This window comes from Ovis canadensis, chromosome 20 (genome assembly GCF_042477335.2).
Source record: "Ovis canadensis isolate MfBH-ARS-UI-01 breed Bighorn chromosome 20, ARS-UI_OviCan_v2, whole genome shotgun sequence".
NCBI lineage: Eukaryota > Metazoa > Chordata > Mammalia > Artiodactyla > Bovidae > Ovis > Ovis canadensis.
In genome coordinates, this window is record NC_091264.1 from 44,296,761 (window position 1) to 44,312,209 (window position 15,449).

The window sequence follows — 15,449 nt, forward strand, 5'->3', positions numbered from 1 at the left end:
AGAAGGATTCACTTCCAAGTGTCTTCACAAATATTAACCTTCACAACCTCACTTCACATAACACATAGAGAACCTAGTATAGAGACAGGTTAAATAAATCACCCAAGGACACAATGTTTCCAAGTGGTGAAGCTGGAATTTGATCCCAACCACTCTGAATCAAGAAACTGTGCTCTTAAGCACTAGGCTTAACTTATTCTGACATTTACTCCATAAAAACCAGACACTCATAATTAAATTTCCATTCTATATTGAGAAAAACTACATCTCTATCTCATATTACTTAGTAACAACAGTTCTTTCTACATGATTATAATGTGTAATTTCTAAGTAAAATGCTTATAACAATGATATACTGTAGGTAATTTATCTTTACCTTATCTCACTATAACTACAACAAATAGGTAATTATTCCTTGGCCCCAAAGACACTATAAATGTAAAGTATACATTTAGGTCTGAAGTTCATGGTCAAAGATTATATACATTTAAAAATTCATAAATAAAAATAAAGATATGATACTGTATCTAATCATAGTAAGACTGATATAATTTTATCCCTTTTCTATATTCTTTTAGAGTTGAAATTAGGTGATAGTTTTACCTATAGAGTTCCAAAGCAACCAGAGGATAAACTCATGCAGTCAGTAAATACCATGGGGAGAAACAACTCACTGATTGTTTAATAAACTGCTTTTTGTTTCAGTTAACTGCCTTGTTAGTTTTGCTGAATGGCCAGGCAAATAGGAACTAACACAGATTGCTGCCATGTGTATGTGGGGACCAAAACCTTTTGGAATTAATTCAACTTTTAACTCTGCAACAAATCAATAAGGCTACTTACATGGTGTAATAACATCCATAAAAGGTGTTCAAAGAATTATACAGCCTCTGTACACGTGAATAAAGGTTAATAGTACTAAGGACTTTTATCTGGCATCAAAAACACATGCACAAAAAAAGGGCAGGATATTAAAGAACATCAAAATGAATACAAGAACAACAGTGTAATGTTGAAGAGGGGGGGAAAGGAGGAGGATGTTGGTTGTGATTATAATTATGATTACAATTATAATGGTTGAGATGTAGATGTTTGAAAGTTAATATAGAAAGTGATTCTCTTAGCAAAAAATAGAGCTTACCCCAGGAAAATGTCACTTAACTTTTACCTTAAGTTCAACAGCTTTATAAGAAAAATATTTGTGTGACTCAGTGGTCAAAAATTATTTTTAGAAGCATTCTGGGGAATTCCCTAGCAATCCAGTGGTTCGGATCCACGTTTTAACTGTCGGGGTCCCAGGCTCAACCCCTAGTCAAGGAACTGGAAGCCAAATGGCATGGCAAATTAAAAAAAAAAAAGAATAAAACCACTATGGATATAACAAAATATGTAGAGATTTTGGAAAATGAACACAGCAGATATGTTAAGAGGTGTTCCAAAATGGGAAAAAGCATGCAAATAAGTGACCTTTGGATATTCATGACAAACTTCAGACGTTTTTAGTTCTACCTAAGGCTGACACTATGTTTTCTTACCATGGTATAGCTTCCTAGTTTTTCAAAAGGAGCAATGGGAACCAGCAATGGAAGCTCCAGAACAGACTTCATCCTTCTGGGCTTTTCTGATCGGCCCCAATTGGAACACATCATCTCTGTGATTGTCTTCATCTTCTATATTATAACCCTGGTAGGAAACACAACTATCATTCTTGTATCTTACCTAGACACCCAGCTCCATACGCCCATGTATTTCTTCTTATCCAATTTGTCTTTTGTGGACCTCTGTTACACAACTAGCATTATCCCCCAGATGCTGGTAAATCTATGGGGTCCAAAAAAGTCTATTACATATGGAGGCTGTGTGCTCCAGTTCTTCTTTGCCCTTGACTTGGGAGCCACAGAATGCCTTCTCTTGGCTGTAATGGCTTATGACCGCTATGCTGCTGTCTGTCAACCTCTTCACTACACAGTAATAATGCACCCTGAGCTTTGCCAGAAGATGGTGTTGATTGCCTGGTTTGGTGGTCTTGGCAGTGCCTTAATTCTTTGCTCTTTGACTTTGAAGTTGCCAAGATGTGGGCACCGAGAGGTGGATAACTTTTTCTGTAAGATGCCAGCATTGATCAAGATGGCTTGTGTCTATTCAAAAGTAATCGAATTTGTTGTCTTTGCTCTTGGGGTGGTATTTCTTCTGGTACCTCTGTCACTAATTCTCATCTCATATGGAGTCATCACTCAAGCTGTCATGAGAATCAAGTCAGCAGCAAGGTGGCGAAAGATCCTTCATACATGTGGTTCCCATCTCACAGTAGTATCTCTGTTTTATGGAACAGTAATTTATATGTACATGAAGCCGCAAACTAGCACCTCACAAAATGAGGGGAAATTCCTTACTCTCTTTTATACCATTGTCACACCCAGTCTTAACCCTCTGATATATACTTTGAGAAACAAAGATGTAAAGAGTGCAATAAGGAGAATATTGTGGATAAAAAAATGGCCAGCAAAGTCATGAATTAGATGGAAAAATCAGAGTGTAGAGAGCTAAAGATATAATATTGACCTTGTCCAACAGAAGATGAATCAAATCATTTATTCAAAGAGTATTTCTTGGATGTTTACCACTTACCAAGAATTGCGCTAGGTACTGACTCTGTAAATAAATAGGAAGTAGGGATAAATGATAAGGAGACAGATAAATAAATATACATAAATAAAATGCAATTCATGTATTCAAAAGCTTCAAGATTAATCAGGGACTACAGATAAATAAATTATGAAATATGGTAACAACAACATACAAAATATTGAGAAATTATTTATCATAAGCATCTATTCTAAAATAAGATTATACTGACTTTTTTCTTCCCAGACATATCACTTCTATTAGAAATAACAGTCTTTCATTCACCTGATTCTGCCAAAGGAGACATTGTGGTGGAGACTAACAGCTCACCAATACCCATTCCACCTTCTGCCTCAAGTTTTAACAGAGCAGAGGGCTACTACGCTGGGGCTTCCCTGGTGGCTCAGTGGTAAAGAATCCACTTGCCAATGCAGGAGACACGGGTTGGATTCCTAGGTTGGGACGATCCCATGGAGAATGAAATGGCAACCCACTCTAGTAGTCTAGCCTCAGAAATCTGGTGGGCTACAGACCACGGGGTCACAGTCAGACATAACATAACAAATAAACAACAACTGTAAGTTGACCATTTATAATGAAGTCAATATAAAAGGTTATTCCTGATTTAACACTATCTGCTTCCACTTTCGCTTTATAATGTTCTTTCTTTTCCTAAATTATACTGGCAGTAGAAGGTAATTTGGAGGAAAGGTTTTGATGCTCTTACTTGACAAAACAAAAATTTAGTAATCATCTGTTTAATCCCATTTTTACTTTATTTTCCTGGTAAATACATTCAAAATCTGGGGATCTCTACGCTGCAGAATAGCTTAAACTTCTCTACAAGTTGATCATTTCAGAGATTGAAAATCATCTCTGTAAATGAAAGAGCCTTCACATCTATAGTGCCACTGCCATGTCATTTCAAGTGCAAACGAATCCACCCTCTGCCTGAAGTATCAAATATTTGGGGAAAACTGACATTAGGCTATTTCTCACCTGTGCTTTCAGTTCTGTTAAACAAAGGCAAACCTTTGTTAGGAAAAACAATTCTTTTGTGAGAGAGAATAATATCAGCTATTTGACATTTGTCAGAAACAGCAGATACTTCTTGAAGAAGACACTAATTATTACCACTAGTCTGCAAAAATATAGATTTTTCTTTGGAGTTGAGGATTCAAGGGAATTTATATTTTTTTTAAGATACAGTAGTATCATCAAAGGAAATAACATCAAAGAATAACAATACTTTAACATATGTTTATCTAATATTTTAAGTGCACATTCACAGTAGTCACATGAAAATGATGGGTTTTAAGTTTTTGTGCGCCAACCAAAATATCAAAGAAAAGTTTCCATCCTTGCTGTCCTGCTGGTAAGAAATATTTCATGAACTTAAATATGGCCCATTGCTTTTCTTTATTGTCATTATTTTGCAATTTATTCTTCAGCCCCCAATTGCAATATTAACAGAACGTTGTCTCCATTTTGCGCTGCCTTTCCCCCAGAACGATCTCCAAACATGAAATCCCAAAAATGAGTTTTTATCAGTTCGCATACCCGACCAGAGAAGGACTGGATCTAAGTTCACTACTGCCATTTCGGCTTACTGCCACAAGGTGGTGCTTTGAAAAATGGTCCTTCAAGGTATAAGCACTGACATTCTAATAAGAGCTAAGGAGGTTTTGCCATACAATATTGGAGAAGGCACTGGCACCCCACTCCAGTATTCTTGCGTGGAAAATCCCATGGACGGAGGAGCCTGGTAGGCTACAGTCCATGGGGTCGAACAGAGTCGCACACGACTGAGCGACTTCACTTTCACTTTGTATTGTAAAGTAAAAAAATAAAATAAAAAAGAGCTAAGGAGGTCACAGCGGTTCTTATAAGGAAATTGACTCTCCCCTTTGCTTTTTCATAACAATTCTGTACCAGTGAGTCTGGTCTTCAGTTTCGCTTAGTGGCAGGTTTTTGTTTCCAAATTTTCCAGTTTGAAATTCACCCATCTTCATCAGAGGACCTGCAGCCCATTAACTCTGGCCGAATTTGCTTGGGCATGAGGTTCTTGAGGCCCGGATCACTTTGCTCTCTTCTTCATTTGGGATCCCGATCTTCACAGGGTCAGGCAATTATTCCTTCATCAGCCAATCCTCCAACCTACACCCAGTTCTCCAGATACACGCACACGCGCGTGCACACACACACACAGACACACACACACTTTTATAATTACACTATTTCCCGAGAAGATGACAAACTCTACCCACATCTTCTTGATATCCCCAGAATCTCTAATTCATAAATTTGCTGCAAGAATGTGGTGCAACAGGCATTAGGATACATACTGCAACATCACACAGTGAGAACCAAAGAACAAGATTTATTGGGGAAACACAGGAAACCAAGAGTCAGGAACAAGAGGCAAAGTACTTCCACTCTCTCATAATCTCAGGGAGAGGAGAATCAGCACCAGGGTCAAGCTGCTCTACTCCTGACACAACTGCTCTAGCTTCTCAAAAGATAAACTTGAACTCTACTTCTTAGTGAGACATCAAGACTACTTGGTTGCCCGGCGTCTGGGTTTAAATGCCAAAGTTTGAGGAAGGCCAGCTGCCTGGCACCTGAAGACCATGGATACCTGGAAAGTTGGAGCCTATCCTGTTAGGGAGTGTAAGGCACTGGTCCAATGGAAAACTAAGTTTAAGTGCACCCCTTCCCTCCAAGAAGAGGGGGAAACCCCAGTTCCAGCTAGCTCCTTTCCTAGGCAACCTAGAGTGACATCTCAGGATCAGTTTTGAGTAGTTCTATTCATTGCCACACAGAAGATTAAGAAAAATGTCTCACACAGTGTTTAGTATAGTCGGTAATTAAAGTTCTCAATAAATATTAACTATTGTAATTACTTCTATTCGACTATTATTTCATTTATATAAGTCCATTAAGAATCTCATATGGGAAGAGTATCAGAAGCAATTGACAGGGATGGACTTACTCTTTTCTGAATCCATTAGCAAAAAGAAAAAAAATGTAGGAGTACCTCAAACCTCACCCTCAACTCTGTGTGTGTAAATTGGACTTAAACTATGCACTAAACCAGATTTAACATTTACAAAACATTCCATCCAAGAATAGCAGAACACATATTCTCAAACACCCATGAATATTCTCAAGGATAGATCATAAGAACTAACATTGTTAAAATACCCATACTACCACCCAAGGTAATCTACAGATTCAATACAATCACTATCAAAATTCCAATGGTATTTTTCACAGAAATAGAAGAAACAATCCAACATTTGTGTGGAACCATAAAGAATCTAAATAGCCAAACCAATTTTGAAAAAAACAAACTAGAAGGCGTAACACTTCCTGATATCAAACTATACTACAAAGCCACAGTAATCAAAACTGTATGGTATTGGAATAACAACAGACACACAGATCAATGGAACAAGAATAGAAAGCCTAGAAATAAGCTCATACATATACAGATACTTAATTTACAATAAAGGAGCCAAAACCATGCAATGACCAAAGGACAGTCTCTTCAATAAATGATGCTGGAAAAACTAGATAGTCACATGCAAAAGAATGAAACTAGACCTCTCACAGTACTCAACTCAAAGTATTACACCTCTCACAATAATTTACTCAGAAAAGGATTAAATGAAGACTGAAATTTCATGACCTGACCATAAAACTCCTAGAGGAAAACGTTACAGTAAATAAATGGTTTTTTGGATATGACACCAAAAGCAGAGTTTAAAAACAAAATGCAAAGACAACCTATGAAATAGGAGAAAATCTCGGTAAAACATATATTTAACTAAGAGTTTAATATATGAAATCTATAAGGAACTCATATACTCAATTGCAAAAAAGCAATTAGCCAATTTTAAAATAGACTAGGTACCTGAATAGATATTTTTCCAAAGAATACATACAAATGGCCAAGGGTACATGAAAAGAAGCCCAACATCACTAGTCATCAGGAAATGCAAATTAAAACCACAATGAAATATCACCTCATACCTGTCAAAATGGCTATTATTAAAAAGCCAACACAAATAACATGTGTTAGTAAGGATATAGAGAAAAGGGAACCCTGTACACTACTAGTAGCAATGTAAACTGGTGTAAACCATTATTTTCAAAAGTATAATGAGTTCCTCAAAAAATTAAAAATAGAAGTACCATATGACCCAGGAATCCCACTTCTGGGTATATATCCAAAGGAATGAAAACAGAACTCAGAATTATTTCTGCACTCCCATTTTCATTGCAGTGTTATTCACAATAGCCACAATATGGAAACAACTTATGTGCCAATCAACAGGTATGAATGGATAAAGAAGATGTGGTATATATGATGTAGAATATATAATGGAATATTACTCAGCCATGAGAAAGAATGGCATCCTGCCATTTGTGAAAATATGGATGGACCTTCAGTGAAACGTGCCAGAGAAAAACAAATACTTCATATCACTTATATGTGGAGTTAAAAAGAAAAAAAGAGTAGAAAAATGGTCAACAGGGGCTAGGGAATGGAGAAATAGAGAAAGATTCATAAAAGGTTACCAGGGGAATTCTTTGCCAGTCCAGGGGCTAGGTTCAGTGCTTTCACTGTCATATACCTGAGTTCAATCCCTGGTTTTGGAAATAAGATCCCACAAGCCACATGGTGTGACCAAAAAGGAGGGGAGGGAAATGGTTACAAACTTCAACTATAAGAAAAATAAGGTCTGAAGATCTAATGTAAAACCCAGTCACTGTAGCCGATAACATTGTATTTTATAGTTGAAATTTATTGAGAGAACTTAAATGTTCTCACTCTCCCTAAAAGAATAAATATGTGAGATGATGGTGTATTAATTAACTAGATGGGTGGGGAAGAGGGTGATATCTTTTCATAATGCATACACATATCAAATCACAATGTACACTTTAAATATCCTACAATTTTATACTTCAATAAAGGTGAAATTTAAAAAAGAAAGGCAAAGCAGGGTAAGGGGAAACAATCATGGAAAGTGCTATTTAGAAAGGATGGTCAGGAAGATCTGAGTATGTGATATGTGAGCAGAGACCTGAGTGAAGTAAGGGAGTCAGTCTTGCAAAAATATATAGGAAAGAGAATTCCCAGGAATTGCAAAAGATATGTTTCACGTGTTTGCCAAACAGCAAGAAACTCGGTGTAAAGCAAGTGGCAGAACTGTAGGAGATTCTTTCTACGGGGACAGAGCTAAAATGTAGGATGGTTCTATAACAGCTGTTCCCAATTTTTAGCACCAGGGGTAGGTTTCATAGAAGACACGATTTTTCCATGGACTCGGGGGTAGGGGGCAGGGTGCAGGAGGATTGCAATGGTTCAAGCTCATTTATTCTGAACTTTATTTCTATTATTATCACATCAGCTTCACCTCAGATCATCAAGCATTAGATCTCAGAGGTGGGGACCCATTTTCTATAAATCAGATTGCCTCAACTCTTTATTTAAACAATCAATGCTGCTGCTGCTAAGTCGCTTCAGTCGGGTCCGACTCTGTGTGAACCCATACACGGCAGCCCACCAGGCTCCACCGTCCCTGAGATTCTCCAGGCAAGAACACTGGAGTGGGTTGCCATTTCCTTCTATAATGCATGAAACTGAAAAGTGAAAGTGAAGTCGCTCAGTAGAGTCCGCCTCTTAGCAACCCCATGGACTGCAGCCAACCAGGCTCCTCCATCCATGGGATTTTCCAGCCAAGAGTACTGGAGTGGGGTGCCATTGCCTTCTCCCATGAAAGAAAAGTTGAGTGATTTGTTCTGGTTCCACATGTCCAAAAGAAATACCACATAAGCAATAAATGTAAGTCATATAAGTATTTTAAGTTTTCTTCCAGTCATTTTTAAAAAGGTTTAAATGAATAGCTGGAATTTTAATCATTTAACTAATTCGTATATCCAAAATATTATTTCAATATGTGAGCAATACAAAAACTGAGATATCTTACTTTTTTCCTGTACAAAATCAAAACTAGTGTGGATTTTAACTGACAGTACATCTCAATCACATTAATAGCATTCAGCTCAGTAGTTACATGTGACTACAGTCTACTCTATTAGACAGCATTGCATTAGACAGCATTGTTGTTGTTCAGTCACTAAGTCATGTCTGACTCTGTGACCCAATGGACTGTAGCCTACCGGGCTCCTCTGTCCATGGGATTTCCCAGGAATGAATACTGGAGGGGGTTGCCATTTCCACATAGTTCTAAATTAGACTAAAGAAATACAACTACTGCAATGTGTGTACCTTAACTGAATTCTGATTTTGGTGCCAGAAAAAACAGCTATAAGACTTTGGAGGATAATGGGGAAATTTGAATGTGGGCTGGATGTTAGATGTATTATTAAATCAGTAATTTTCTTGAGTATGATAATGGTATTGTGACTAAGGAAAAGAATGCCACTACTGTCAGGAAAGCATTCTGGAGTATTTAGGGATAAGTATCATGGTATTTCCAACTCATTTCCAAATGGCTCAGAGAGAGGCAAAGTAAATATGACAAAAATGTTTTATAAAAGTGGGGAGTGCTGGGAAGCCACTGGAGAATTTTGACAGCACCTGACTTGCATGTTCAAATAATCTGATTGACTGCTCTGTAGTCTGTCTGCATCTATCCTGTAGGGAGACCAGTGTGACATGACCTAAATGGAGACAGTGAGAAATGTACTCTGGATATATTTAAAATATAGCATTAACATGATTTGCATGTCTTCTTGAGAAAAAAAAAGGAAGACGACTTTAAAGAGAGTGGTATAAACATAGGTATTTATTTTTTCCATTCCACCATCTGCCTTGAAATGACCCCATGAATACAGAAATACCATGTGTGTGGTTTATGTAAACATACTGCTGACATAGAGATGACAGCAGAGCATCATTTAGTTTAACAGGACTGGAGTGAGGGTCAGAAGATACAATTAAGACCGCTTGCCTAAAGAATAGAGCATGATACTCAGCCACAACTTAGAAGAGGGGAACCAAAAGGAGTCAGCAAAAGCAAGAGGAAAGGAAGAGTTATAAACATTGAAAGGCAACCCTGAAAAAGCACATGATGGAAACCAAGCATTCCAATCAAAAAACATCTCACCATGCCCACCCCCCCACACCGTATTTACCAGACAAGGTTCTAGTGACCTTGAATATATCAGTAAACAAGTGACTAAAGTTTTTTGTCCTCATGGAGTTTATATTCAAGGAAAGGGATAATATACATAATAAACATCATAAGTATGTATTAGAAGTTATTAAGAGGCATGGGGAAAAGTTGGGTAGGATAAAAGCAACTGAGAATACCAAGAGGCAGGATACAATATTAAATAAGGTTAAGTTCCCCAAAAAAATAAGGGTTCCTTGGTGTCAAATGTTACAGGGAGGTAAATATGGATATGGCTGAGAAAATAACACTGGACTTAATTTTTTACTTTCACACTCAGAAAGTTTCTCTTCAATATGCGTTCTTCTCTTATGTTCACTGGGATCTGTATTCACTCTAAAAGCTTTCTCATACTTTTCACATTTATGTGGTTTCTTTCCTGTATGGACTCATAGATGTACGTTACATTCTGAGCTCGGATGAAAGGTCTTCCTACATCCAAAGGGTTTCTCCTCAATATGTACTCTTCTGTGGTGCCTTAGGCCTAAGCTATAACTGAAGGCTTTTCCACACACTTGACACTCATAAGGCTTCTCCCCATTGTGGGTTCTTTTGTGTTCAGTAAGATGACTTCCCACCCAAAGCCTTCCCACATAGGTTACAACCATATGGCTTCTCCCCATAGTAAATTATATTTGATGTCAGATCTGCAACTGAAAGCCTTCCCACACTCAGCACACTGGTAGGGTTTTTCTCTTTCTCCAATGTGGATTCTTTTGCATTTGGCAAAGTCTGGACTCCTACTGAAGATCTTCCCACTTCTGCACATTCACAGAGCTTCTCTCCAGTATGAATCCTCTGATGCACTGTAAGGTAGTGTCTAAACTGGGATTGCCAGTCAGAGCACTCATAAGTCTTCTCCCCACAGCGGATTTTCTGGTGCATGGTAAGGCAGCTCTTGGTTTTAAGGGCTTTCCTACAGTCACTGCACTCAGAGGATTTCCCTCCACTGTGTATCCTTTTCTGCTGAGAAAGGACTGACCTGCTACTGAAGGTCTTCCAACTTTCATTACATTCAAAGGGTTTCTCCCCATTATGGATTCAGTGGTGTTTAGATAGGGTTGAGCTTTTCTTAAAGGATTTCCCACAGTCCTCACATTCATAGGTCCCCCTCCAGTGTGAATTCTCTTGTGTTTATTAAATAGAGCTGAGCTTCCACCAAAGGCTTTGTAACACTAATCACACATACAGTTTCTCCCCACTGTAGATTCTTTATAGTGTTGGATTAGGGCAGAGTTTCAGCTGAAAGTGTTCCCCCACACTTTCATATTTGCAAGGTTTCTCCCCAGTGTGGATTCTTTTATGTAGTGTGAGGGTACCGGGAGCCAGCGTGAGGAACTCTGCCCATGGCAAAGGTCATGAGGAAGGAGGCTTGGCATACACAAAGGCATGATCAAGCCTCAGGAAACCCCCTGTTCCCGAGCATCTACCCCCAAAGCCAGAGTCTACCTAGAAATTATTAGTATAGTGGGTTGGTTAGGAATTATATTGGTGAAGGGTTTTTTCATTTGTTGTGCCAATAATTGCTGCTAATTCCCTGCCCTGGATGTGACAAGGGTGTCTCAGGTCAAACCTCTCTGCTGGCAAACGAGCTTGTGTGACAGGATTAGCCATACTCCTGCCACTACACACATGATTGTTTACTACTTCTCAACCATAAACAGCACAGAGAGTTTTGGAGTATTTTGAGAGTCTTAATTAACATAGGGCTTTTCTCATTGTTGAGTCAATGATTGCTGCCAGGCCTCCATATCCTTAGGCACCTGGGAATATATTAATCAATGTATTTGGAATATAGAAAAGGAAATATAGTAGTTTTTGATGTTAGCAATACTAGACTTTTTGAGTTAATGAATTTTCTCTTTTGTTATAGATCATTGTACTTTATTATAAATCACTGTGTCCTTGCTATGTAAAAATGTAACTTTATCACTATCTTAAGACTAAATAGATCTTAAAGGGAACATTAGTGAAAGGTTTTCATTTGTTGGGCTGATGTTTGCTGCTAAATCTCCATATTCCCTGCCTTTATAATAAATATAACTAGCATATAGGAGAAATAAGTATTAACCTTTAAGATTGATCATGTTAACCTTGGGTTAAATAAATTCCTTTCTTGATTGTAACTCACTACACCCTCACCCTATAGGAATGCAACTTTATTTGGAGGGTGGCGCCTGGTTTAAGAAAAAACACCCCTGGAAAAAATAAGTTTTTGGTTATCAGAAAGAAAGGATCATAAAATGTCAGCAGGCCTCATGGCCAAAAGATGATGTAAAACCCATAAGACTTTTGTATAATTTTATATGAAGCACCTGATTGTGGCAAGGGTCAGGTCTGCTGACCCCCACGTGACTCTGTATTCATCCCTATGTATAACAAAAGGTATATAAACAAACCTGAAAAATAAAGAAATGGGATCAGTTTCTGGAAAGACGGATTCCCCCGTGTTGTTTCTTTCTTGCTCCCAGTTTTCCTATCTGAATTCCCATCTAAAATGTGGGTACTCACCAAGCCTGCTAATTCTGCCTGGGCTTCTGAGATCGGACCAGGGAGGCCTCAGTGCCTCCTCTCCTTTGGGAGAATGGAAAGACGCCTGGGGCCTATGTAGGTGGTGATTGGTATTCCACGTAAACCAAGTTATTCAGCCTCTTTTTCTCCACTAATTTTACTACTACACTATCTGTTTCTAATCTCTCTATATATCTGTAATTAAATAAGTTTTTTCTAGGATGCCTACTCCATCTCCCCTTCAAATTACCCCGGATCCACCAGGGCTGGACCCCGGCAGGGGTGAATCACCCTGAAAGCTTTTCCATATTCAACACATTCAGTTTCTCTTTGGCATGCATTTTCTCATGGAGAATAAGATCTGACTATGGACAAATGTTTTTACAACCTGTAAAGTGAACTGAAATCGCTCGGTCGTGTCTGACTCTTTGTGACCCCATGGACTGTATGTAGCCTACCAGGCTTCTCCATCCATGGGATTTTCCAGGCAAGGGTACTGGAGTGGTTTACCATTTCCTTCTCCAGGGGATCTTCCCAACTCAGGAATCAAACCGGAGTCTCCTGCATTGCAGACAGACGCTTTACCCTCTGAGCCACCAGGGAAGCCCTTTACAACCTGTACTACACTCAAAGAAACTGTTCCCATTTGAAATTTTTTCATACCTGGCATATTCTGAGCTTATATGCAAGCCTTCCTCTAAATCCTTATCTTTCTGTTCTGAAATGAGGATTTTCTTACCTTTGTCTTTCAGCTTCCTAGAATTTCTATTCTTATCCTTCAGTGTTCCTGTAGATTTTCCACTTTGATTTTTGTGAGTATTTGTCAAGATGACCCTTTGTCACTTCTCATTTCAAAAGATAGTTTTTCAGTTGATTCCCTACCTCCAATCCTGGTCTTATCACTGGACACTAAAATAGAGAGAGAGAGAGAGAGAGAGAGAGAGAGAGAGAGAGAGAGAGAAGAAGAAGAAGAAGAAGAAGAAGAAGAAGAAGAAGAAGAAAAAGGAGAAAAGAGGAAAAGAAGAAAGGAGGGAGGAAAAAAAGAAAATGCCACTTGTTTATTGCACTCATGTGGGGGGGGGGGAAATGGATGGTGATTATATGGAAGAAGAAAAATGAGCTACAGTGAGGCATTTTCTAAGCCTAAACATTGTTTAAATATTAGGGGCATGACAACAGACAAAATTAAGAAACACCAGGAGAGAGCTATCCAAGAAAGATAAAGGAAAACGAAAATGAGTTGAAGAAGAAAACAAAAGGAAATAAAATACATGGTAAAATAAAATGGAAAATCTTAGGCACATAAAGAGGGATTTTTTCATAACCTCAAAATACCCTCCAAACTAAACAAAATGAGACTAAAAGACAGGTTACATTTGCAGTGATCCCACCAACGAGGCTCAAGAACAAGAGCAACTCAAGGAATCTGTTTAGCCCAGGCCTATTTAACTTACATGCAGAGTACATCATGAGAAACGCTGGACTGGAAGAAACACAAGCTGCAATCAAGATTGCCAGGAGAAATATCAATAACCTCAGATATGCAGATGACACCACCCTTATGGCAGAAAGTGAAGAGGAACTAAAAAGCCTCTTGATGAAAGTGAAAGAGGAGAGTGAAAAAGTTGGCTTAAAGCTCAACATTCAGAAAACGAAGATCAAGGCATCCGGTCCCATCACTTCATGGGAAATAGATGAGGAAACAGAAACAGTGTCAAACTTTATTTTGGGGGCTCCAAAATCACTGCAGATGGTGACTGCAGCCATGAAATTAAAAGACGCTTACCCCTTGGAAGAAAAGTTATGACCAACCTAGATAGCATATTCAAAAGCACGGACATTACTTTGCTGACTAAGGTCCATCTAGTCAAGGCTATGGTTTTTCCAGTGGTCATGTATGGATGTGAGAGTTGGACTGTGAAGAAAGTTGAGTGCCAAAGAATTGATGCTTTTGAACTGTGGTGTTGGAGAACATTCTCAAGAGTCCCTTGGACTGCAAGGAGATCCAACCAGTCCATTCTGAAGGAGATCAGCCCTGGGATTTATTTGAAAGGAATGATGCTGAAGCTGAAACTTCAGTACTTTGGCCACCTCATGGGAAGAGTTGACTCATTGGAAAAGACTCTGATGCTGGGAGGGATTGGGGGCAGGAGGAGAAGGGGACGACCGAGGATGAGATGGCTGGATAGTTGGTGATAGACAGGGAGGCCTGGCGTGCTGCGATTCATGGGGTCGCAAAGAATCGGACATGACTGAGCGACTGAACTGAACTGAACTGAATGTCACACATCTCACTCTGAATACATTCTCTTTTGAATGCTAGGTTATTTTCAGTATTTTCTTTCAAACTATATCTCTGAACTCCTCTTCTCTATATGTCACTAAACAGCCCTCCTATAGGAAACCTCCCAATTAACTCAATCCAACCTTTGTCATACAAGGACTGAGTTTGTCTCTGAGTTCTCTTAAAAATTACTGTTCATTGTGTACTAGTATGTGAGTTGCTGTATACACTATTTTGTTAAATCTTAGCTAATTAGGTCATATATTTGTTTTGTCTCCCAAACAAGAATGTAAAGAATACGCAACTCTCTGGCATAGATTCTACCTATTCTAGGAATAATTTCTTCATCAAAATTCAAAATAAAGTTACAGGAAGTCCCCTACAAACAAACCTTCAAGTTGTGAATCTTCAAAGATGTAAATGTGCCCAGAGAAAGGACAAAGACAAGAGGAAGAAATAACTCAAAAACTGAAGACATTCAAGACAGGAAATGGCAAGGGGATTCTAAGGAGGCATTGTTAGTTTTTGAGGCATAGGACTCAAATGTAGAATGGTTTACAAATGTTGCAGCAGTCATTCAGAATGTAATCCAGTGCCACTATGTCATCTATGACAAGAAAAAAAGCTATGACGCAGACATCATGGTATCATTTTTCAAGAAAGTAGACAGAATTGAATAAAGCAACGAAACAGAACCAGAACCAGAACCTGTGCCATCAATGTCAGGTGTGAGTGAAACTGCAGCCTGCTCTATCTCCTATTGCTGACAATCCTTCAGCTCTACCATTTTCCATATCCTCTCCCATCTCCAGTCAGTAGTT

General features: G+C 38.6%; 1 protein-coding gene and 1 long non-coding RNA gene across 2 annotated transcripts in view; one reads left to right on the plus strand and one right to left on the minus strand.

Annotated features, from left to right (window-relative positions):
- The window catches only part of LOC138425664 (uncharacterized), a 67,980-nt gene that overhangs the window by 49,275 nt on the left and 3,256 nt on the right, over window positions 1-15,449 (minus strand). The gene's annotated exons all lie outside the window — the stretch shown is intronic.
- LOC138425256 (putative olfactory receptor 2W6) lies at window positions 1,570-2,514 on the plus strand. The gene has a single exon (XM_069562898.1). It carries the CDS (start codon window positions 1,570-1,572, stop codon window positions 2,512-2,514), a length of 945 nt encoding a protein of 314 aa, XP_069418999.1.

What these genes read in the sequence shown, in the direction of transcription:
- LOC138425256 (XM_069562898.1), top strand. Translation starts at nt 1,570, where the DNA reads ATGGGAACCAGCAATGGAAGCTCCAGAACAGACTTCATCCTTCTGGGC.